This window comes from Pempheris klunzingeri, chromosome 17 (assembly GCF_042242105.1).
Source record: "Pempheris klunzingeri isolate RE-2024b chromosome 17, fPemKlu1.hap1, whole genome shotgun sequence".
NCBI lineage: Eukaryota > Metazoa > Chordata > Actinopteri > Acropomatiformes > Pempheridae > Pempheris > Pempheris klunzingeri.
Window position 1 is genome coordinate 6372631 of NC_092028.1, and position 23680 is coordinate 6396310.

A 23680-nucleotide genomic window follows, 5' to 3' on the forward strand; every position below is an offset into this window, starting at 1 on the left:
CAGTCAATTTCCTCAGATCTTCCTTTTCTGAGGAAGATTCTGTGATACATTCATTAATTTATTAGTGATCTTGACCACTCAAAAACAGAAAAGGGGATGTATACCACAAGTTCAGTTTCTTATTATTCCTGTTATTGATTAAGTTGCAGATTATTTTCTGTTAGTCATTTAGTTGTTTGGTCTATAAAATGTCAGAAAACAATAAACATGCTTTTCATGATTGGCATATTTGCTTGACGGTCTAACAAATGATTAGTGAAAGAAACACAGCAAATATTTGCATTTGGTATGCTGTAACCAGAGAATGTATTAGCTCTTTTGCTTGAAAACAATTATTATTTGCTCCAGTCATTCCCAGAGACTGGGTTGCTATCCACATATTGATTGTGTGAAAATCTGACCTCCTTCAGCCCTTTGGCAGGCTCATGGTCCTACCCACTGAAACCTGAATCCACCTTGCTGCCAGCCATAGCTACAGTTACACTCAAAATGATTCAACCCCATTGCAAATTTGGTCTATTTGCGAAATTTACAAACTTTCAGTTGTGTTCACTGAATAACTTTAAATTTAAATAACAATTTAAATAGCTTTACAACACTGGTGGTTTATCCAAATGCCACTTTTAATATCTACTGCAGTCTCAAAATTATTCAACCCCCTGAATAGAATCCCTCATAACAGCACTCATTTGCAAATCAGGAGTAATGCAACCCCTGCAATCAGGGGCCTCATTAGTTGCATCAGGTGTGCTTGAGATAGAACACATCAAATACCCAGACTGGCTGGGGGGGGGGGGTTGTTCACAGTGAAGGCCCTGAATGTTCCCAGAGATACTTCTGAAAGCATAGTTCACAAGTTCTAAGCTAAAGGAACACTGGCTACACTACCTGGACGTGGCAGAAAGAGGAAGCTATCAACGGCTGCTACCAGATTTCTGAGGAGGCAGGTGACCAAAAACCTTCAAGTTACTGCAAAAGAGCTGCAGCAAGACTTGTTGGCAGCAGGCACTGAGGTTTCAGTTTCTACAGTGAGGATCATACTAAACACTGAAGGCCTCAGTGACGAAACTCCAAGACGTACATGACCACTGACCCAAAAGCACAAGACAAGTCGGCTCCAATATCAGCACCATATATATAAGCCACAGAAGTTTTGGTCAATGGATCAGCAGTATGTCTGGAGGAGGAAGAATAAGGCAGACGCTGAAAAGAACACCCTGCCTACAGTGAAGCATGGCGGTGGCTCTGTGATGCTCTTTGGTCCTTCTGGCACTGGAAACCTGCAGCTTTTGGAGAGCAAGATGGATTCAATCAAGTATCATGAAATCCTGGGAGAAAACATAATGCTGGAGCTTGGGCTTCATTGGATCTTCCAACAGGACAGTGATATCAAGCACACCTCAAAGTCCACCAAGGCTCGGCCTCAGAAAAAAAGTCTTTGAAGATACTAGAGCGGCCGTCACAGTCACCTGACTTGAATCCCATAGAAAATCTCTGGTGGGATTTGAAGAGGGCAGTTGCAGCACACAAAGCCAAGAGAGCTGGAGGCTAATGCCCACGAGGAATGCTGTGAATCACCTGCTGTGAGCTTCTCAATAGCATAGGGCAATATTGAGGTTAGTGCAACAGCCCCACTTCATGATTTCTGCAAATGCGTGCCTGTTAACTGTGCCTAAGAGTATTTATTTTGTCTAATTTATAAAATATCTAAAATGTGCATACCGTTACTGATCAGAGTGAAACCACCTTACTGTTAACTGTGCCTAAATGCACCTACTTTGACTCATTTATAGTCTTTAAAATGTGTACTATTATACTGATGATGGACTGACAATGTAATTGCCTAACTCGCCTACCTATTAATAAGGTGATTTAGAAATGGCAGTAAAGATTTACAAATAAATATGAACAACAGCTTTTCTAATGATTTATAGTTAAGGCTTATTGTATTGTAGTTTTCCATTTTTAAAAGTGGATCCCTAAAAACAGTTTTGGAAACAACTAGTTGTTTCAACTGAAGTATGGTGTGTTCTACATGATCCTAGCCTAGTCTTTTACACCCTGCTCTAGTGTGCTCCAGTCTGTACTTTGTACCTTTTTCATCGGCAGCGAGGGTGCTGACTCCTGCCACCAGCTCTTTGGCCTCCACAGCCAGTTGGAAGGCCGGATTAGGAAGTGGTGACGGGGTGTCGGGGCTGTCGGTGGCTGGTGACGACCTGTTGCTCCTGATATACCGAACAAATACACACAGGAAGAGTCGTTAATGCAGGGCTGTGGGTAACTAATCATTTTATGTAAAGCAGTAGATGTTCAGAGTCTCTTACCCGTCGTCCCCTCCAAATAGGCTGGGTGATGTCAGTACTTTGTGGACGTTCTAAGGACAGATACAATGTAAAGGTTCTGTGAGGTTCTGTGACAATATTGGTTTCTAAACAACACTGAACCAGGACAGGAGTCAGGTTAATAACAGTTTTTTTTTTAAACACTCTTAAGAGGAAACTCTTAGTTATGAACTCTAGGATGCCTCCAAGTGGAAAGATAAGATCCTTTGTGAATACCAATTGACCAGGTCATCAGTGGTCTTTCTGGTTCATGTACAATCTCACATTACTGATGTCACACAAAAGCCTGATTGCCTGTAGAGTCATAGTATCTGTATTGAACGTTAACCTTTCAGAAGCAAGAGAAGGTAAAACTATCCATATGTACCAATATACACATGGACCAATCAGGACATGAAATCCTTCTTCAAAAGATTTTCAGAGACAGGGTCAGGGAGGAAAAGACAGGTCCAGATATGTGGCTGGTTTATCAAATATTGCAGCGAGTTGCAGTGCAGTGCAGCTACAGTGGAGGGCAGACTGGCTCCATAACAGTGAAGAGCACTGGTAGCACATAAGGGGTTTGTAGCTGTCATAGTATTTTTAATTTGCTGTCTGTGGAATCCAGTGTATAAGAATGCATGTAGTGTCCCAGTCTGGACTTTAAGATGTTACATCACGTGCTGTTTGTTTTGGAGTCACTTCCCATGTATTGGCAATCTTACAGGCCTATTAAATAATTCATTACTTTCATCAAACTGTGCAGGCAACCACTAGGAACCACAGTGAATTCATTTAAATTTGGTTCTCTGGTAAGCTTTTGGTGTAGCAGAACGGTAAATATGGGATTAATATGCCACCCAGTGCAGCAGTGCAGCTCATTGATGTGTTTTTAGTAGTTTTTGTACAACAATGGAGCTCTGTGGTGCAGAATATGGATACATATCAGAAAAGAAAAGGCAGAACATTTTTTTTTTTTTTTTGTTAATGTGTCCTGATAAAGTTGTACCTGTGCAAATCCCAGCAGTTTCTTGTTGGAGATCTCCAGGTGTTTTCTGCTCAGTTCTGACTTCCTCAGCTGGCAGTCAACAGTTGTCAGCTTCCTGTTAAGCTCCTGCACCTCCTCCTGACAAACACACATCACACACATCACAGCACTGTAATAGTCTTATTATGGTCTACACCAAACTTGTGCAACTGTGCATTATCTCATGTATTAACTGGATTTTAAAGAAGAAGAATATCCGCAGCCCACAAAGGAAGACATTCTGTTTCAGACCATGTATTTAAAATCATCTAACCCTGTGACCATGTACTCAGCAGCTGTCACTTTTTTTTGGCCCTCAGAGGAAAATAGTTAAAAAGCTTTCAAACACTTGCTGTCCTCATTTTCTGTTTCTTTCTTTGTTCACTCATCAACTCTGTCACTGGATATTGCCTTGTTTCACGGCTGATAACTGTGCTTGTGTACGGCCACAGGATTTACCATCTGAGATGAAAAGCCACAGGTAGTGAGGTAGCAAGCCTAAAAGCCAGAGGAAATAAATATAAAGCCTTCTTTCATCAAAGCAGGCTGCTGGTGAAAACAGAGGCAGAGTTCTGTGGCTCAGTTATAGCAGCTGTTGAAAAAGAGCTTGATGTGTTTCACACACACACACACACACACACACACACACGTGGCTACAAAGCAGGTGGCACACTGATAGTGCTGCAGGGCCTCCAGCTCGTTGATCGAGGATGGAGGGAAGACAGAGGAAAGAGACAGCTTGGCTCAATGTTTTTTAAACTCAACATGATATTATGTGCAAGGTCAGTTGTGAGCTCAGGACTTAGCCAGAGAGAGATTGTTCTTATACACAGCTACTTTTGCAGACATCTTGTCTGCAGATGATACAGGCACTTACAGTAATGCCATCCAAGACTAAGACAAGCCTCTGACAGATTTTTAACAAGTCTGTGTTATGAATTATGCAGTGACATAGGAGGTAAAGGGGGATTAATAGTCATATGTAAGAGGTTATGACTCGGAGGCGACACAAATAGCTGCTGTAGCGTTTCACAATGTGTAAATGCACATGCACGCTGCTAAGGTGGTTACAGTGATACCACACAGGGACAGCAAGGACAGTGATTGGTCAGCTTGTATTTTCTCTTGCATGTTTCAAACGCTGATAAAAGAGAGCTCGAACAGAACCAGGCTGTAATTATATACATCGTTATTGGATTATATTTATTGACGCAGTTACATGTAATCAGTATTTTTGAAAGGTACAGCTGGGCAATGCAAAACTTTTTTAAACTGCTTTATATATTAATGAGTATATACTTTATTTGTTTAACATTTTTGTATGTGGGGGCAGCATGGTGGTGGGTTAGCACCTTTGCCTCCCAGCAAGAAGGGTTCCAAACCGCTGGCCACCCCACTTCTTGCCCAAAGTCGGCCGGGAGTGGCTCCAGCCCCCCAACCCTTCAGGATAAGCGATATAAACAATGGATGGATTTTTGTCTGTGAAATCCAAATCTATGATGTAACTAGTAACTCAAATAAATGTTGTGGAGGTGTTTCCCTCTGAAATGAAGTAGAAAAAACATAAAATAGAAAATACTTAAATACCTGCTTGAGACTAACCTTGGTGGCATCCACTCCTCGTCCTTGTCTCTTGCTGGCCAGCTGGTTCTTCAGGTCTCTGATCTCAGCCTCCAGCAGTTGGATGACCTCCTCATAGTCCTGCTCTGCACTGCTGGCTTGCCGGTTCCCTGCTTCGGCCTCTGCTGCCTGCAGACGACTCTTCAGACGGGTGTTCTCCTCCACAGTCAAACATGCTTTCTGGGAACGACGACAGAATGTTCCATGGTAAATATATCCCATGCTACGTGTTGGACGCATTCAGACACTCATAGCTAACTCTTTAATTTTACATTTGCAAATTAATCTAGCTGGCATTTAAATAGTTTTAACAACTAAACTGATATAATTGTAAAATACCACAGCCTACTCTGTGTGCTATTTTGTACACTCTGTGCATGCTGTATGTCTCCACACAATGTCTTGGCTCATCTCTCACCTCTGAGGTCTTCTGCAGCTCCTCCTCCAGGGTTTTCTTGCTGTGCTCCATGTCCTTCAACATCACCTGCCAAGAGAGGCAGCAGATGAAGCCCAGGAGGTTTTCACAGCTGTAATCATCAGGTCAGTGACTACATAACAGAAAACCCTTCCCTCTGCTCTCATTCATTTTGTCACATGCTTTCAAATTGAGCTTTGGCTGTTGACTTAGAGCCACTTTATGCTTTTCTCAGTGGCTTCTTAGAATCTGACGAACAGTTTAATGCTTTATATTTTCATTTTATAAAACTCCAGCTTTGATACTATCCGTGGCCAACATTGTATTTGCATTTTGTAATTACTTCACTAGTAGTTTTCTACTTGGGAAGCTTTGCTACTTGGGATTCAGATGTATCCATATACAAGGAAAATATATACTGAAGTGTTATTGTTTCTGGTGTGACCTATTTGATGGATGCTCTTCATTGATCGGTCCCCTCCAGCTGTGTCAGAGCTGTATTTGCAATGTAAAGCACTGCTGACCTGCTGAACCACGGGGTTGACTTCTAGCCACAGGAAATGCTAAGTATTTCTCACTGAGAATGGTGATGACTGCGTTCACTGACAAATTGGTCCATGACGTTTTCAGTGAAAGATTTTTTGAATTTTGCAGTGAGCAATCAAATTAACTAGGACTGAAATCTGAAGAATAACAATGGAAATGTTTAACCATATAGCTCATGGCTGGTTGGACACAAGACGTCACTCTGACAACATTCTTCTCTCCAAGTCCTTACTAGAGATACACCAATCCACTTCTTTTCAGTTATTCTTCTTTTTTCTTAATGATGATGATGGTTGTTGTTATTATTATTATTGTTGCTGTTGTTGGTATTATGTGTCAGGTTACATGAGGCTGTAGAAAACCACAAGCCATTCTTTTTAAAGAACAAAAAATATAGCCTACAAAGATGCACTAAATGTAAATGTATTAAACTGCAGGTTAAGTAGGGTCCCCATACAAAGAGGTGTAGAAATGCAAATAGGTATATTGGTAATCCTTCTCTATTTTGAAAACAAATCAAGCGTACAGCAATGCAAATGTACTAAATTTCTATTCATGGGTTCAAAAGTAATAAGAGACGAGTTTATGCCAGAGAACTGAGTAACGAGTCGGTGGTATCCTTCCTCATTCTGGTGACCTATATTACTGACAGAGAGATCCTGGAGTAGCTTTCCCATTAAGCGTGGGAGCTTGCTGTGAACCAGGATTGCTGATGGGACTCATTTCATTAAAGTGAAGTCAGATGAGCAGGTACAATCACTGCTGTACTCTGCGAGATTTAATACTACTGAGTACTTTCATGTGCGCTCTCTCAGTTGCCGTTCTTCCACATTACTCCACTCCTCCCCAACCTGCAAAAGTAGCTGCTCCACATCCAAGTCACTGGTATTTGCCAACTGTGCTACGAATGGCTCAGGCTCATCCTACATCCAGGACTTGGTCAAACCATACATCCCAGCCCATCCACTATGCTAAGCTACTGCCAAACGGTTTGATACTCCCTCACTATGAGGAGAGCCCAGCAACCACTCACAAAACCACGACTGTTTGCTCTTCTGGCTCCACAATGGTGGAACAAGCTCCCCACTGATATCAGACGGCATAAACTCTACATATCTCCTGCTGCAGCCTGAAAACTCATCGTTCAGACTGCACCCTGTCCCATGAAGTAAAACAAACTAACAAATAAAGACATTCTCTATCTCTTGCAGAACTTGAAGCAGTTCAGCTTGATGTAGTTGAGCTGCTTGCATGCTTCTTGCAATGGTCAGGTTGTTTTCACGTGGTTGAATGCACTTATTATTTCGTCACTTTCGATAAAAACGACAACTAAGTAAGTGTCAGTTGTCAAGATGTGTGGCTGTTTGCAGATCAAATAAGCTTTATCCATCAACTCTGTGTGAGTGTGCATGTTCACCTTGAGTTGCTTCATCTGGGTTTGCAGCTGCTTCACCTCCGTCTGAAACTGCTCCATCTCCTCACTGCTGTAGCTGCACTCTGATTCATATGTCTGCACACACACACACACATCTTCAAATGTTTTACAAGTAACCTTTATGATAACATATGAAGCTACATCATCTCCTCTATTCATTCTGTGTGAGAGTGCTACACGAGAGAACTGCTTACAGGGGAGTGGAACGCCGACGTGTCCATCAAACTGGCAGCTTCATGATAGGAAAACATGAAGGGACCCGTTCCTAATCCCAGCTCCTCCAGGTTCTCCTGGAATGTGTTCCGTGTTGCTTCCACAAAGTCTGAGATTTGACAAACAAGCACAGATAGAAAATGATACATCTAGAGGAATGGGTAACTATTCCACACAATGGTATAAATGTTCATTTATGCTGTTATCAATTGATGTCACTTTCAGAGTAGAGCAAGTGGCAGAAGTCAGGAATCCACAACAGAAATGTAATGGATGATACACAGACCTAACTTCAATAACTTAATTTGACAAACCGTACGTTCAGCAGCAGTATCCTCTGCATGTGTTTCCTTATGAGCTGTCAGAGTCACTGTATAAATGACGTGTATATTTATAGCACACTAGGTATGGAATGAATTGGAGCTGGAAACGTTTGTTCTCTTCTAGGGGTGCTTACAGCCCTGCATCAGGCAGACTGTCTCCACTGAAAACCTCCTGAATTCGCTTGAATATAATATCCGCAGAATATGGGACCTATAAATCGTATTTCTGGTACCTGAGTGGCTGTTTATGATAATGGTTAATATTCTATTCATTTGTATTTTAATTTTATGACCACTTAATTAGTAAATAGATAATAGAATAGTATAGAATTTGGTAAAAGTAATTAAAAAATATCATTATTAATATAACATTTATTAACTAGGTAGAGTTACAGGTATGTGACACTGAATACAGAGTCATAGAAATGCTGCACTGACTGTCTTTCTGGCTGCAGACAGAGAGCTGTTTCATGGTTATGCAATGTGACACCATACACAAGTGACACAACCAGTAACTGACATGCAGCCGTCACAGAGTGTGATTTAACAGGATTTCAACATCACCTTGCTGTTGACACAACTGGCAGTGTGTGTATGTTTGCGTGTGTTTCTCTGTGTGCTTCACCTCCATAGGCCACAGTGCCTTGTGGGTCTGTGGTCAGACTCTGTCTCAACTTCTTCCTCTTCTCTTCCGTGACATCCAACCCAAGAAAAGATAAAGCCTGGGAGATGGAAACAGAGTGATAAACAGGGACAGACAAAATGACCCATGGAAATATTTTCAGCATGGTGCCATTGCTACTTCACTCAAGAACAACTCTGTACTGTCATCAAATGAATCTTCACAAGGTGTTTCACATTATAGTATTTACACATTTAAAGTTAGGATATGTTGATATACATTATCAATCAAAAGTTTGGTACTGCTTGCCACAGTGGACTACGGTATATTTTTGTATGGTATTTCATGCTTTTGTGCAGTAGAAAGTCCTCTTTACAAATAGATGTTATTTGGTATGAAGGCTTTGCAAAAAAAAGTAATTATTGTACAACAAAAACTGTACAATGATTACTGAATAGGTAGAAAGAGGCATAGACCTCTGTGCAACAGTTAAGTAGGAAAATAAGAAACCATTAGTCAAAGAAATGAAAAGCTTGACATCAAAATATGTGTCAATGAAAATAGGAAGAGGTTTTACAATAATGTGTAACAAGCTGGAATCAACTAACATGTTGGCTGACAAATCCCAGTTTAAACCTATTTAATCTAACCACTGAGTAGGCTGCAACAAAAACCATGTTCCCAAAATATTTAGCGGCCAGCTGTACCTATGTGCTTCAGTAATGATTGCCGGTGATTGTGTTTTTATGGATTGGAACACAAATTAAAAATGGAAGGGTATTTGAGGAAAAAATAGCTCCAAGTGTTCTCCTTTGTCATGCAACACTGAAGGAACATCAACAAAATTGAAGTTTTAATCATTTAATTATGCTTCTTTTAGCACCAAAACCATTTCAAATGTACAATATGGCTGCAAGCTGCAACGATCCCAGTGTCCACGCAGCTTGCGAATACTTGGATGCTTGTTCCTTATTTAATTGTCAACAAGGAAAAGTCTTGATTTTCTTTCAAATAATGCAGTATGTTCATCACTATATGCTGATGTTCTGTTGAGGTATGAAAATCTACTTTCTGAATCTTGTGATGTAGCTTACGACCGTCAGTGAATACTGTTTCACATGACTACATTTGTGATTATATTAATAAAAACTGTTTGCCTTTTATAAATGAAAGATCTAACTTAAGTAAGATCAGTGCAATCTGTGGATGATCCTGACTTTTGGGATGATTGGCCCAGCAGTTTCTGGCGAGATGTCAAAAGATACGATGAACAAAACAAAACAAAAAAACGACAAGATATTATTAAGATCGCGCTGTAGGGAGCGATGGACCATCTCTTGTGCGTGATCTCATGCGATCTTATATAGAAGCAAATCCCCATCAGTTTTAATACATCGATGCTAAATTTAGAGGTGGAGCCAGTCATTGTTATGTTTTTTAGGGCCGCCCTCGAGCTAAATTACCACACTCAAAACTAAGACCCGTTCAGAAATTACATTTCGCCACCTCTGATGCATGTGCAAAGTTTTGTGAGCTTTTAACCACCCCCAGCACCTCAAAAATGCTAAATATAAATAGGGAACACTATGCAGCTGACGAACCACAACCAAGCCCAATGATGACATCAAACTAAATACTTAAACATTAAACAAATTATATACTGTATACAGAATACTCACAAACTACAACAATCCTGTAATTTGATGAGGAAGTATTATACTCTACAGTCTCTTCTTTCTTTGGCTTTTTGTCCTTTGTTACATTTCCTCACCTATTACAGTAGCTCTCAAGGGTAAAAATATACATAATCTATCTCACCCTGTCTCATTTACTAAGGAGCCAAGAGATCAAGAGAGAATTGAGCATGTATTCAACATTTAAACTCTCTCTGCCTCTCTAATCCTATTAATGAATTGGTAGATTAAGGTCAACCTATGGCTGAATGGGATACGGACAAATGTAAAATCAAAACTGAATGACATTAACAAAACTGTACAGTGGGCAGAGAGATAAAGCCAAAGAACAAGGCAGAGGAAAATAGAGAACATCAACAGAGAGATGTGAAGCTGGAGGGCATGATAGGGGAACAGGAAGAGGATGTGCTGAAAGGGTAAAAATAATGTACAAATGAAGTGCGCAATACTGATAGAGAAAGCAGAGAGAGATCAATAATTAGATGAAAAGAGAACCAGAGGGTGAAAAAGTGCAAAGTGAGTTCATCAGAATGAGAAAAATCCTCGTATAAAATTGCTTCATGGAGTTTCTTTAAAAATCAATAAACGAGTGTAGAAACATGGTGAATTAGTGAATGCAGAATGATGTGTGGCCTGTGCAGTCACCAGATCTCACCCCAACTGAACACCTTTGTTAGACAGCTCTCCTCGCCACCATCAACATGATAACACCAATGGGAATATCTTTTGGAAAGTGCTCTTTATCCCTCCAGTACAGCTCTACACACTTGGACAATCTGATACATTGAAGTTATTCTAGGGCCTGAAAGCAGTTTAACAAACTCTGAACCCTGAACTCTGAGTTTTATTATAATTAATATAGTTATTATTATTATTATTATGGATATTGCTTGCTGTGCATTTCCCCCGCTTTTCTTTCTTTCTCATTTTCCCCGACAGAAAACCGCCCACCTCTGACACGTGTTCTGTCTGAGGTTTCTTCCTGTTAAAGGGGGGGTTTCCTTGTTGCTTGCTCATGTGGGAATTCTTTAATCCTTAATTGAATTATTCAATCGTTGGGTCTCTCTTAAGTAAAGAGTTCGGTCTAGACATGCTCTTTTACAAAATGTGTGCTGAGATAATGTTTAAGAATTGGTGTTATAAAAATATTGATTGGTTGATTGATTGATTAATTGATTGATTGATTGACTACAGTCAACCCAACCTCGATAACCAGTGTTACCAAGGCTTGTGTTGAATGCCCTGTTGTTGTAGATAGGTCTCTCTTGGAGAACCATGTGGAGTTAAAGCAGCTTCTCTCTTCTGTGTTAGCACTGTAACAGATATCATGGACTCTACAGATAGCTTTGCACTGCCCAGGCCTGCTGGGCCTGTTCTCTGACAGAGAAAAACTTGCTGCAGCTGCCAATGACTCTACAATTGCGCTGGTGGTAGCAGGTGATGCTAACAAACCTGCGGCTAAAACTATCACACATTATGGAGTCCCCTATCACAAGTGTGCATTGTTTAACCCTGTTTGCATAGGCGTGGGAGAACCACCGGCCCACGGGACTCTTAACGAGCTTAGGGTTGAAAACCGTTAACAACACATAACAGGGATCTCTCCCTGCAGAAACATAGTGAATGCATTATTACATTTAGCAGCATGGCTTTTCTTATCGGCAGACCGGACTCACCAAGTCTAACTTGTCTGATTTGAGGCGTATGTAGGGGTCCAGTGTTATCTTTGGCTTTGCCCCTGTTGGAGACCTCTGGCTGGTTGAACCTACAAAAAGAAAAGGAAGGAGGAGGGTGGAGAAAAAATTAAGAAGAGGAAGAAAGCCGAATAATACGGTTAAGGTGTGTGTGAATAAAACATTCTCAGGTACAAAAGATATACATAGAAAATACAGTATTTGTATATAGTGTATGTGATACTGAAGCAGAAACTACTGGCCTTTAAACAGTGAGTGAGTAGAGTATGTGAAGCAAAACTACACTAGTAAACACAAGGGGAGAAATATTGCATAAGCTGTAATATTAGAATGGATGGACAGATATTCTCTGTGGATTTGGTGGAGGAGGGTGGTTGTGGTGATAAGGGAAGTGTGTGCGTGTGCATGTGCATGTGTGTGTATGTGTGTGACTGTTTTAGTGGGAGGATGAAAAGCAGATGATTAAAAAGAGACAAGTGGAGGAAAGGTGGATGATTATATAGATGAGAGTGAGGGAGAGAGGGGAGGGCAGACAGCCAATGCCTAATATTAATTTGATGAGGTTGTCTGTCCCAGATTTGTGTTTCTGCTTGCTATAGCAATGGGAAACTTTCCACTGAATGTGTGTTGTGTGCCTGCACTCTCCCTGTTACTAGGGGGATGCACTGATTTCACGCACTACCCTCTACCTCCTCCTCATGCAATCCAATGGAGTAGCAACCCCCACCCCCACCCCCACCCCAACTGGTGGGGATGACCGGCAGCTGTGACAACAACCATGCTTTAAATCCTAGTTACACCCAGATACCACTCCACCATACATACTGTACATATGAATACATCACTATGGCATATTTCCATTTTTTCACTTGAGGCAAGAGGACAAAATAAGAAGTGTCAAATCCATCACCTTAAAAGCACAGTATTTCTTCAGGTTTTACCCATCACTGTGATGTTATTTAGTGTAAATTATGTATCAAAGCCTTTGATTGTATAACAGCCTTTGTAATTGTAATTTCCAGATTTTCTTCAGATTCTGAGCATTTGAAGGACTCTCATAAATGTTGGCTTAAATACGGATGAAACATGGATGATATCATATACTTGAACAGCTCCAAAACAGCACACATGAGATTGTTTTGTCAACTGCTGTTTCAAAGGTCAAGAATGAACTTTAAAACTCATCTGAGGTGAGACTGTTTTGTCCATAACTGACTGAGTTTGGTCTAGAACTGTGCTTTTATGGAAAGTGTCTTCAGATAACATTTGAAGATTTATTTATTTATGCTGACAAAGGTGTGTGTCTTTATCTCGTTTTTTTCTAAAATGAATCATCATGATCAACTCCTTGATTTTGCTGGCGATGAGCACGAGGTTGTTCTCTTGGCACCATGCTGCAAGATTGTTGATTTCCTTTTGTAATGAATTTTCCTCATTGTTTGTAGTTCGGCTGATGATGGCAGTGTCGTCCATAAACGCCACAACAGAGTTCTCTCCATGTTGGGCATTGCAATCATGGGTGTGAAGCAGGGACAGGAGGGGGCTATGGGGTTCCAAGTGTTCAACACTAGAGTGAATGAGTTGTGACCGCTGAAGTCACCATGTATTAAGTCTATGTTCTTAGTACACAGTCCCTCACATAAGGGTTTTTCTCACACTGACCTCACCTCTTGATTTATCCACGTTTTCTGGTTGGTTCTTTGTTTATGTTGTTGAGTAAGAATAAAGATTATATATAGTGGCAACATCTCTGCTCTTGTAGAGCATCTGTAATTTTATCTGTCCCCACTTTAACTGGTATTTTTGTTTTGACCCCTCAGCTGGGAGAAAGCAGGCAATAGAAGAAGGGAAATGTGGTCTGACTGACCAAAATATGGGCAGGCTTTGTAGCTACAAGGAATATACCTGTAAACATGGTCCAGGGTATTGTTCTTCCTGGTGGGGGAGTGAACATGCTGATGAAATAAGGTAAAACAGTTCTGAGGTCTGAGTGATCACTAGCAAAAAAAAAGACCCGCCTGGTTGTTTTGTCATATGACTACTGATGACCTCATATAGTTCCTGTTGTGCATTTTTGCAATTTTTATCAGGGGAATTGTATACAGCTTGCTTGTAAAGATGTCAGCACAACAGTCTCTGATTTCCTGTTGCTGAGTTAGCCTGAGACAAGTGTGCGTATGTGTGTATGACCCAGTGTCATCAGTGAAGTGAGGAGGCTTAAGCTGAAGCACAGGTGCCACCCAGCGCTGGGAAAGGAAATTTAATGCAACTTTACTTAATTTTCTTAAACTGAGATTAAATTAGCAACCCTTAATCCTTGCTTTCCATAATCCTGAAATCATACAGAAAGTATTGATTGTCATGAATCAATATCACTCTTTTGAAAAAAAAAAAAAAAGACAGACAAAAACAAAGATACAAAGCCAGTATCTGTATCTGCTCACCTCACTAAAACTGCTGACATCTGTCATGGCTAGCAACTGGCTTAACCAATAAGAGCCTGGAGGGGAGTTAAGTGGTCATAGCACCTAGGAAATAACCTTGAAACCTTGACTGGGGTAATCCAATCCAGGCCAATAGGATTGGGACAGGCTGTTGGGTGGCTCTGAGCTGGGACCTGTGACCAACCCTTAACATCAGAGCTGCTGGGCTGTTAAAAATCTTTTTTTTTTCTTTTTAATCTTCCTGTACCTTTTCTTTTACTAAAACAACTGATGTTTCTTATACTGTTTTTAGTTGTTAGGATCGTCAGCAGAAATATGTTGTTTTCAAGTGTGCTGGTTGTAACACTTGTTTTACCTGTTAAAATTCATGTTATTAAATCTAATAATACAAACGTGGTTGTCCACTGGAAATCCCTGAACTGACTCTACCACACCACTTTAATCAGAGACCTTTTGTTATGTTGATTGATTGACTGTAAGCATCTTACACCACAAGGTTCCCAGCCTAGCCAAAGCCTACAAAACACCAGACACAAGATGATTACAGAGCAAATCAGATTCAAAGACAGCAATTGTCATAACTGAAATGTCCTGTGATACAGGAGACAGAATACTCTGTCTTATGCGTTTTCTATCTTTGCAAACCAATAATTTTCTCATTTACTCAACATGTAACCTTGAGACAGCCAAAACAAATCAGGACTCTGATTTCTTTGATAATGTAGAATCCTCATAATTGCAATTAACTTTGGGGCTTTAATATGAATTTGATGATCGTTTATTGCAGATATTTGACTGTTTATATTGCTTTGTGCTCTGAAAATAAAATTCAAGCCAGAAAGAAAAAAAAGTTGTAGCAAAATCCCCATAAGACTAGGAATAAGACTATTTCCCAGATAAAGATTTTTTTGGTCAGCCTTTTCTCATTTGGACAATACATTTTCATATCTTCAGGATTTCACATTTCTGCTTGAAATAACCCATGTTAACACCAGCCCATTTTTAACCGCTGTAATTATTATCTCTGGTTTCATTCAAGCAGCATCGACCGCCTTCCACTTATTATTGTCAAATTAGGATGGGACAGGAAAAGCTTTGGACACAGGCAAAAGTGAGAAGAAATGTATGTCTCTTATCACCTGTCAGTCATTTTCAGTCATGCTGTTACTGTATCATGGGCTCGTGCTTTTATGCTTAACATATAAACAACCTGTTACACAGACATGTAGATATAAGATCACTAGATAAGCTCCATAAACCTCCTTAGAAGTTTTAAAGGATCAATGATCTCAGTAACTACACAACACTTTTATAACACTAAATCAGGGTTAATTACTGTAATGAATCATCATCCATGAGCTGTGTTGACTGGAGGCAGAGAGAGTTTCATTTGTGTTTGAAACAGCAGCCGCTTTGCAGCTACACTAAGGATGACATGAAGGATTAAATCATCTGATCCACACATTGCTTATTCATTTCCTCTCCAAAACAGAGAAGCTAGTGCCTAATACTAAAGAAAAATAATGAATTACACCAACTGTTATTAAAATTGGATCTCTTTTTTTTCACGATCCCTGACATTCCTGTGAACTCCGAGGTCCCTACCGTGCTGTGGTTTCAATTAAATCCCATCCTCTCCTCTCCGTCTAATCCCCAATCTCTGTAAAGGAGCACATGTTCTCGTTTTTCATTGTGGGCTCAGCTGGGTTTATCTAACATGTGTCTGATTTCAGGGACTTCTATGACAAATCACAGAAAATCTCTACGCTTGATTTGGGAGGTGTTTAATAACCCTTTAAAAGTTATTAGCTCATTTGTTTAATTATTTTATGCAAGTAAACGGGGCAATAGAAAGAAGGATGGACAATAATAGCTGAGGGAATGAGACGAGTGTTAGGGTTATAACCAATAGAGGTGATCATCAGAGGACAAACCAACTGCAACGACAAATCAATGAAACATACAGATCCCACAAAAGATCACTGGTTCCTAGTGAATATATCAATCTTCAAACTTTTTAAAAGAAAAAGCTCACAAAAATACAGTTTCAATTCTAAAAAAGATCTTAAAGAGTGTTGTATTTCTGCAGTTTTTAACCAAATGTCGCTCAAACAGGAGGACATAGTGTATTTGTTGGGGACTATTTTCAGCACTGGATTAAAAACATTTGGTGATCTAGTGAGTATTTTCAGCAGCAGGATGATGTATGTGAGATTGAGTTAAAAATAAACTACAGTGTGTGTACATGGTAATAAAAGGACATGTCAACCAGTGCAACAGTGTGGTGCATTGGTGTGTTTTTGGACACACAACGGAGCTCTGTGGGACAGGGAAAGAAGAGTATCTGGTGTTGGATACACACACAACACTTTTAGGAGGATCAGCTCATTGCTGGTTTTGGTCTTCTAACGGGATTCACTGACACTAAGAGAACTAGGACTGCGAGACCTAAGACCACTAGGAAACATTGCCAGATTTATCCTTTAAAATTTCATTAAGCTATTGTTTGCTATAAATCAAATGATACATAGTGCTACCAATCCCACTGTGATACAGTCAACTGGACTCATGTACAATATCTTATCCTCATTCAAGTCTTTGCAGTACTTTTTTTCTGACTGGTGCAATAATTCTCTCTTTGTTATATTTGTATATACTGCATAGCTTTTTTATTCTATTTATATTATATTCTACTTCTATAGGCACCTGTTGTTTAACTTATCTTTGCAGTGTTGTTCTTGTTCTTTGCTGCTGCAAATTTGCAAATTTCCCCAATGTGGGATGAATAAAGGTTTATCTTATCTTATCTTGTCTTACAACAGCCCACTCTGCATCCCTAAACAGGTCACAGCAGCAGAGGCAGAGGAAACAATTTTGAAAGAGTATATAGATATATCATATAGAAGACAAAATGCATGAGAAGAGGGAGAACATGTATAGTGAGGGGTGTACCTGAAATATGAATGTCTGGTGGGCAGATGTCAGGAGAGGGGGAGGACACTGGGGCTGGTTCCTCTGTACAAATCTGCTGAGAGAAAAACAACAAAACAAAAAAACAATGGATGCAAAATTGATGACGCACATATTCTATCAACATAACCCAGTCATTTTTCACAGCCAGGTTTTCCAATGATAAGGTGTTGAAACTGTTTTGGTAGCACAAGTCAGATTAGCAGGATTTCCCAGAGAACTGCTGGAACTTAACAGGTCATTCATTAACTAGTCCACATTACAGAATGGAGACCACTGTGGAGGATGGAATGTGCCTCTGGAATAATTTTATACAACATTACAGAAAAAATCCCTACAGAGATCATTTTTGTTTAGCCAGAAACAGCCATTGTATGGTTGACAAAAACTAAGATCAGCTATGTGTGTGATTAGAAAAGAGCTGAGGAGCAGAATGTTGGCTGGCATGGAGAAATGCACCTTTGGTGTGAATGGCCTGGCTGCTGCTTGCCTGAGAATTGGCATATCACAGCGCTTTGTAGCACTACTGTAAGACCGAAACATGAACATGAATACTCCACATAGCTAGAAATAACATGTTTTCATTGCTGGTGGTTCTTTTCTCAGCAAAGCTCCTCCTGAAGCCATGCGGTGAAAATATTTAGCTTGACTGAGTGACAGCATGCATGGAGTAGGGAGGTTCTGCAGCATGTGATTAATACTGTGTTAGAGACTCAAGAAGGAGCAAAAGGAACCTGATTTTTTCACAGATTACCTGTCTCATGCACTACTGTCAAAATAAAGAGACAGTTTCAGCAAATATGATACAAAGACATTAAATAAAAAGAGCAATATAAGAAAACTAATGTTTTTCACACATGGAGTTTATTCTTGAATTTAAACGCAAAATGCATTAATCAGTAATCATCATTTTTAAGTCAATTGAATTGATCATCCTAAACTTAAAAAGTCTTCAATTATTGGAGTTGCACACTCCAGGTTCCACAAATAACAAGAACACAGACGATCAAATTCAAGTCCAGCCTTCAGTACACTAGCTGAGAGAGAGACCTCCAAACTTTCAGCTCTCATCAACCTTTATTGTGTTTCATCCTACTGCTAGTAAGCTGTGTTGAGCCTCAGATGTGTTGTATAAACCCAAGCCTAACTACAGTATTTTTGGTTCACTGTGAAAAACTGCTCCTGTTGTTTCTATTGCTAAAGTAATCAAATCTGGGAATCCACTGTGACAATGTCCAAAACCTTGACTTATTGTGGTGTGTTTTTAATCCCCGAAACAAAGCTGAGGTTACCTCAGGTGATCTGATGTGGACCTTTAAGCGTCCCGAGTTGTAGTTGTTGCCTGCAGCTCGCTGGACCCCATTGTGGAGAGATGTGCTGCTTGGAAAAAGTCCTTTCCCTGGGATGAAGGCTATCTCCACTGCACTGTCTTGGCTGGAGACAATATGAACAAATACAAAGACATACACAGAGACATACATATAAGCAGAGGAAAGACTGTGGTAGTGTGTATGGCTGAAAAATCAGCACTGTGATTGCAGACTTCCCTGAGATTCCCAGACTTTTCTCAGTTTGAGTTGCACCACCTACCTCATTTTGACTTTGTTCAAAATGATTTTGGCCTCCTCGTGGGTCACGCCTATCAAGGACTCCTTATTAATGGCAATGAGCTGATCTCCAGGCCTCAGACGTCCATCCTGCACAACAAGGAGACAGAGCCTTTAGTCATGTTCAGCTGAAGAGCCACACAGGAGCCCTATTTTCCTTTAATGGCTTCTTCTATTAAACAGGATTTCTACATCTTCATGATTTATGCCCACTGGACTGGGTGTGTATGAGAGTATGGCCAAGGATGTGTGTTGATGTGTGGCCATTCTCTGTCTTTTTTAGAATATATATTCTATAGACAGTCAGCATCAAACACATTTCCATAAAATACTGTATGCATACATTATCAACATATGCTTGTCTGAAATGCCCCATTCAAGAGATTTTTGTGAAAATCAAAGAGAAAGATGAAAAAAAAAAGAAAAAAAGAAAACTACTGTATGTACAATTAGGGAATGATCTTTTATTTTCCAGTTTGCAAAAATGAATCACACATCACTGAGCTCCAAATTAAAGACTGATCTCCTTTTTAATTTGTTCCAATTCCACGTGTTTATCTTACCTCTCCCAAATGTTATGAAATAGTCTATTCTTGTGTATAAAGAGTGGAAGGCAGAATAATGAGTGTAATCCCTTCTTTTAGGGAAAATATCTCTCCTTATATCAATTAGATCAACCTCTTCAGAAAGAGCTTTAACTTTCTTACGTTGAGACTTTGTAGCATGGGTTTTTCCAGGAAATGAGTCTCTTCCAATCAGATTGGAAATGTAAATTTAAATGTCCCCTTCATTTTATTATCATGACATTAATTGTCTGCAAGAAACTTATAGCACTTCCTGAGTGTGCATACACAGTACATACAGCAAAGTGACTGGATTAGCATTTATATTCCCTCTTATAAGAATAAATGTGCCCTCCTTATCTCCCATTTCAAATACTTTTTCAAAATTTAGCTGGCTTAAGATGTGAGTAGCAGTTCCTCTGCTGCATGCTAATATATATGAGGAGAAAAAGTGATTAATAAAACCCATTCTTTTAGGTTTTCATTGCTCTATATCATTTAGATGGGTTTCCTCTAAGAATACTACATGGATTTGTTCTTTCTTCATTTCAGTCAGAATTATGCTGTGTTTGATTGGGTTCAATAGCCTAGTCATATCAAAAGAGATGAATTTTACTTTGTCACTAGGCATTTGTATTTAACTGTGAGTGTATCATTGAAACAGTAAAAAATGTAAAACGTCTCCCTGATGCCTTTCCCCTGTAGTCTAGATCCTCCCACCATCTCCCAGGCAGAGCGGGACAGTTGCTCAGACAGACTCTCTTTCCGTGTGATAATTCTTACGGCCCTCAATTCTTCATGCCAGTTGTTACCTCCTCCACCATTTAATCAAGATTGAAATATACTACTGTGTTGAATCTGCGTCGTGGGTATGCCATAGTATTAATGAGGAAGCAGTATGAATCAGGCTTAAGGCAACGTCTCGTCATCATAAAATACTCGTATCTTAGTGGGAACAGAGTCCTGACGTGGAGCTTGATCTGCTTTAACACCCTCTTGCCACAGAATATTATTTTTGCTTCTGCAGGACTACTAGGGGGTACCAAGACTACCTCTTGGTCAAAGTATATAAATCTCCTGTTAAAAAACACCTGTTTCTTTCCCCAGGCCTTGCACAGAAGCTCTTCTTTCATTTTGTAGCAGGGGAATCTCATTATTGTTAATTGCAACTTGTCTCCCAGGTCCCTGGGGAATGTCAGGGCAAGTCATTTTATATGTATCCTTATATTCTGTTGTCTAGATCTCTGTATGCCATCTTTCACCCTTTCACTTGTGTTGTGTCTCCCCCTCTGCTATTTTTTAATAATGTTGCTTTGTTTTGTTTCTTTGCACTCTTTCTGTATCTCCTCCACTTTTGCTAGTCATTTTTCACATTCTTTCCCCATCAATTATTCCTGAGAAATGTTACATTTGATGTGACATTTGGGTGTTGTCTTTGAAGAGCTGTTATTTTAGGCTGCCATCCAAGGTGATGATGTTACCAGAACCCAGTGTAGCCATTTTTACCGTTCCACCTGAAATTTGGACATAATTCTAGTTCAGGTGTATTTCAAAATGCTGCTGCTTATGTCTGTTCAAGCAGATGTGTCACACCAAACCCCAAATCAAATAGTTGGTGTCAAGCAGAAATGGTTATACAACTAGGTAGGCACCAAAAACCTGCACAGCCTCAGAAGCTTTAATGTCTGCAGACTGAGATCTGAGGAGTCTGAGGAGGCCAACACTATCTTATGATGTCATGTGCTGAGGGCTAACAAGCTTGACTAGCTACTTACTGTAGAGAGGCTGGCTCCATAATTGGAGAAGAAGTTGAGCTGGACTATCTGGAGGTGGTGATGGCCAAGAGGACACAACATCCTACCACCTACCACCTTGACATGCTGTTTGAGAAGAGGCACTGGCCATCTCCATTAAATGGACTGATGAATGTTAACAGTTGTTATCTTTACAATTACAATTAGAATGTTTCAGACTGGGCCATCTGCACCTATCTATCAGACCTTCATCGTCATGGTAACAATGATAAACACATTGTTAACATTGTGAAACAGTTACAGTTTGGTCAGTTTAAGGCAACAAAAGTACTTGTTTTGGTATAGAAAAAAATGTTTCAGGATTAATATCTACTATGCTTCAGGAAGTTAAGTTATTTTATATATGTTCTATCTATCTATCCATCTATCCATCTATCTATCTATCTATCTATCTATCCATAGCTGCATAATTCCCCAGCTGAATCATCCTATACAGTAAATCACAAACGCTAGCTTGCTTCCTACATGGCACAGGGGATTAAAGGTTGGGATTTGGGGGAAATGGACAACTTGCTTCCATAAGCAGAAGACTGAGAAGCTGAGAGAGTCAGTATCAGTAGTGTACAGTGTCAAGTGATAAAAAGACACTCAATGACAGAGTGTGGGCATCTCTACCACATTTGCATGTAGTCTTGCTATCCTGTAGCATTCACCATCTGTTATTGGGGATTTTGACTCCGTAAGTCAGTGAAAAACAAATGGGTGAAAAGAAATCTTATGCACACATGCCTGCTGCACTGCAGTCTCATCCCTGACAAAATCTGTCAGTACTCATGCTGGATTAATACAGTGTGTCTGAAGTGATGACTATGCAGTTTTAGATGATTTCTTTTTTTTCCATCAGAATCTTGTGTTCAAGAGTCCCTGTGTACATAGTTAGTTGCATTAACTGTTTGGCCATGTGGGGGTAGTTGTAAAAGCAGAAAACACACATGGTTATTATGATTATATTATTAAAATGCTAAAATAACTGTAATGATCAAATTAACATTAAGTCCAAACAATATTCCACATCCAACTGTGTCAGCACATATACAAATTGATAAAACAACGGAGCCATTATTCAACATTTTTACATAAGTATGCAACCTAAGTAATACTGGGATCTTTTGAGATGGTTACTGTGTCAGGTTAAGCAATCACTGTTATAAATTCTTACTTGACCAATTGAATGGCAGACCACATGTTTGATACAATCTTTTGTGACATACAGGGATAATCAAAATGAAGGTGTTAGCGACCCTGTTCACTGTTCCACCTGACAGCACCAACATCATTCCTGCCTCTCTTCTCTGAGTGAACTGTGTTCCTATGAGTCAGTCTTAAAGATCATGCTGTAGAGATGTCTCTCAAACTAGGTGAGGGAAAGTAAAATAATAAATAAACAAAAGCCTGGATGAATGAAGAGGTGAGGGCCCTATCCAGAGCCAAAGAAGCTGCCTTGCAATCAGATGACAAGAGTACAATACCGCCTAACCAACACTGAAGGCTGACATCAAGGAGGCAACACAAAATGACATGGAGAGAGACCACGACATTAAAGATATGTGGCAGGCGATGCAAAACATCCCAGACTACAAAAGCAGACGTGCTCCCATCGTGTGTGAAGCCATGTTGCCAGATGAGCCTTAACACATTCTATGCTCACTTTGATCTCCTCAACAATTCAGCTGTCAGGTCTGCCCCACCTTCAAAATACTGTATACTGTCAGTATCCATAGCAGATGTAAGAAAACCCAGAGAGAGAGAAATATGAATATGAGAGTAATATGAGTAAAGCTGCTGAGCCTGATGGCATCCCTGTATGTTTATTGTGTCAATCAGCGAGAAGATTCACTTACAGTGTTTCCACTTAGAAGACAGCCACCATTGTCCCTGTTAATCTTTAGTTTCTAGTCTTAAGAACTGCCACTCCCCCCATTCTAATGAAGTGCTTTAGAAGAAACTGGTTCCTATGAACATCAAAGACAGTACCCCAGCCTGCCTGGACCCACAGTCAGTTTGCATTCAGAATCAACAGATCCACAGAGGTTGCCCTCCACTCAATCTTCACACACTTGTACAAATAACATTCACATCACTTCACATGAAAATTTCCAAATCTCTTTTGATGGGGGCGTGATTCTGTGTCAAGAAGGTCAGTATTTGGCTGTGTTGGTCAATCTTTGGTTGTCTTGATGACGGTGCTTTAAATCAGAATCTAACATGACATCAGATTTGATTAGACAGGTTATCAAATGTCTGTGATAGTATATCACGCTAAGTGTTGATAGCAGATAAACAGGTTGTAACTGAAATCAAACCCTGAGGGTCTTTATGCCAAACTGAAATGTACAATTAAGTATCATCAGCATAGGTGTCCAACCAATCTG

At 39.9% G+C, this 23680-nt stretch overlaps 1 protein-coding gene across 1 annotated transcript in view; it reads right to left on the reverse strand.

Moving 5' to 3' along the window:
• The window catches only part of LOC139216503 (syntaxin-binding protein 4), a 52113-nt gene that overhangs the window by 194 nt on the left and 28239 nt on the right, over positions 1–23680 (reverse strand). Inside the window, exons 9-20 of the mRNA XM_070847641.1 lie at positions 18915–19021; positions 18617–18758; positions 17307–17379; positions 11893–11981; positions 8526–8622; positions 7559–7686; positions 7347–7439; positions 5387–5440; positions 4951–5148; positions 3331–3447; positions 2325–2374; positions 2095–2225 (exon numbers count right to left, since the gene is read on the reverse strand). Of these exons, the coding sequence (XP_070703742.1) occupies positions 2095–2225; positions 2325–2374; positions 3331–3447; positions 4951–5148; positions 5387–5440; positions 7347–7439; positions 7559–7686; positions 8526–8622; positions 11893–11981; positions 17307–17379; positions 18617–18758; positions 18915–19021 (1279 nt within the window). The remainder of the gene's footprint in view (positions 1–2094; positions 2226–2324; positions 2375–3330; positions 3448–4950; positions 5149–5386; positions 5441–7346; positions 7440–7558; positions 7687–8525; positions 8623–11892; positions 11982–17306; positions 17380–18616; positions 18759–18914; positions 19022–23680) is intronic.